Raw genomic sequence first — 1,913 nt, forward strand, 5'->3', positions numbered from 1 at the left:
CCTTTGAGCCACTACCCCTACATCTGTGTGTTTTGTGTGCCAACGTCTGTTAAAAGGCTTGTTTCGCGCCAACGCCATCTGCTCGGTAACAGCACGGTGTAACGATGCAGGCTTGACGGCGTCCGTGATGATCTTCACGATCGCCTGGCTCTCTTCCCGGATCACCCACTCCTGGCGGTCCCGACGGATAGCCACAGCCAAACCATCCAGCATACGTCCGATCCGGGAATCCGCGTCCGGGACCGACATATCAAAAACAACAGCAGATTTGATCCGCTTCTTCAGGGTGTCCAGGGCCCGGGAATCGACGTCGAAACCCCGCTTGAACCACGCAATCCATTCGCCCTCGGACACGTCATCAGGATCTTTTCCCATGTCCCATTCGGCAATACGTTGCTTCGTCGCAGGTTCGTTACACGCCCTCACGGATCGTCCCAGATGTGCCGCCAAACTCGGGAGCCGCAAACGTCGCAGGTCTCCCGTAACTCCAGGCCTCATCAACCGCCACCGGTTGTCGCCTTCCTTGTGGTGACCGGAACAGCCGCCGCGCAGTCGCACTGGTCCGGGGCCTTCCACGGTCTTCAAAGCGGTCCACGCTCGGTGCACGGGCCGCAGGACTCGTCGAGCGATCCGACCGGGATCGAGCTCCGACAGAGTCCCCGTGGTCGCTACCAGGTAGCTCCACGTCCAAGGCATGCTCGTTTCTTGTTGCAGGAAACTCCATGCGTTCAGTCGCTAGCGTGTCTGTAAGACAGCTAAAGAATTCTTTGTTGTCTTGCGCCGGTGTTCGCAACCGACGATTACCGTGTTCACAACGGTGACCTCGATGACAAATCCAAAAGTAACTTCATTATCCAGTCAATCAGTCAGTTCCCTTCTTTCACTTCACTACTCTCTACAAGTCATGCATCGTACAGTGTACCATCAGCTAGAACATATGCCTCTCCAGATCCAGGTCATATGTCACACTCTTCAAATGTCGTGTGTGACCAACATTCGGCTACCCACACTCAGGCACGGGGAGTTGAACAGAGGCTCGGCCGATAACACTCTATCCCATCTAGTGGCGTATATGTGCGCCGTCCTGAGCAAGAGCATCGCACTCTTCACACCCGTGGGCCTCGACCTACTTGTTCCAGGTCATATGTCACACTCTTCAAATGTCATGCGTGACCAACATTTCGGCTACCCACACTCATGCACGGGGAGTCGAACAAAGGCTCGGCCGATAACAGTGCCTTTATTCACTCTGGCCCTGGTCGAGTCGATCCATGCTGCTAGCATCTGCAACGCCCTGACACCCAACTCCTGGACGCAAGCAGCCTCATCCAACCCAAAACTACAAGGCGCCCTCAACGAACTCAGCAAGAATGCCGTCGCTACGTGGTACACGGACCGCGGGGGTGACGCCATCAGCGACCTCCTTCAAAAGTGCTCGGGTAGCCAAGTGCCTTCAATTGTCATCTACGGTCTGCCCAAGAAGGACTGCGCCGACGGATTCTCTAGTAGCGGCAACAACAAAGACGCAGCCATGTACAAAACGCAGACGGCCCCCCGGGCGCTCGGGGCCAACGTAAGGCTTGGTCACTAACGTTACTTTAGGTTTCATCCCACAACTTCATCCAAGTCATCCAAATGTCATCCACGCTTTGAATTCAACAATTATATTATATTAACCATAGTATCCAAGGTTGGTATTAATATTCAATGCTGTCCCGAAAGTAGTCGTAAGTACCGGTATTAGAGAGTTTTCGTAAGAGCAGTTCCACAAGTTGAATCTTAACTGAAATTAAGATTCAACTTGTGGAAGTGAACTGAAAACCAAGCAATTTCAAACTTTCGGGCCGATCTAAATCTCAACTTTGACGAAAGTATCAGTACTTTCGGAAAGGTTTTGAGTTAACTTGTAGATT

The 1,913-nt window shown here is 52.6% G+C and overlaps 1 protein-coding gene across 1 annotated transcript; it reads left to right on the plus strand.

Annotated features, from left to right (window-relative positions):
* Nucleotides 1–1,165: 1,165 nt before the first annotated feature.
* Nucleotides 1,166–1,591, plus strand: H257_19391 (hypothetical protein; the record flags this gene model as incomplete). Its single annotated transcript, XM_009848538.1, has 1 exon — nucleotides 1,166–1,591. One exon carries the CDS (start codon nucleotides 1,166–1,168, stop codon nucleotides 1,589–1,591), a length of 426 nt encoding a protein of 141 aa, XP_009846840.1.
* Between the last annotated feature and the right edge of the window lie 322 nt (nucleotides 1,592–1,913).

The sequence above is a fragment of the Aphanomyces astaci genome (assembly GCF_000520075.1).
Source record: "Aphanomyces astaci strain APO3 unplaced genomic scaffold supercont1.550, whole genome shotgun sequence".
NCBI classification, from domain to species: domain Eukaryota; phylum Oomycota; class Saprolegniomycetes; order Saprolegniales; family Verrucalvaceae; genus Aphanomyces; species Aphanomyces astaci.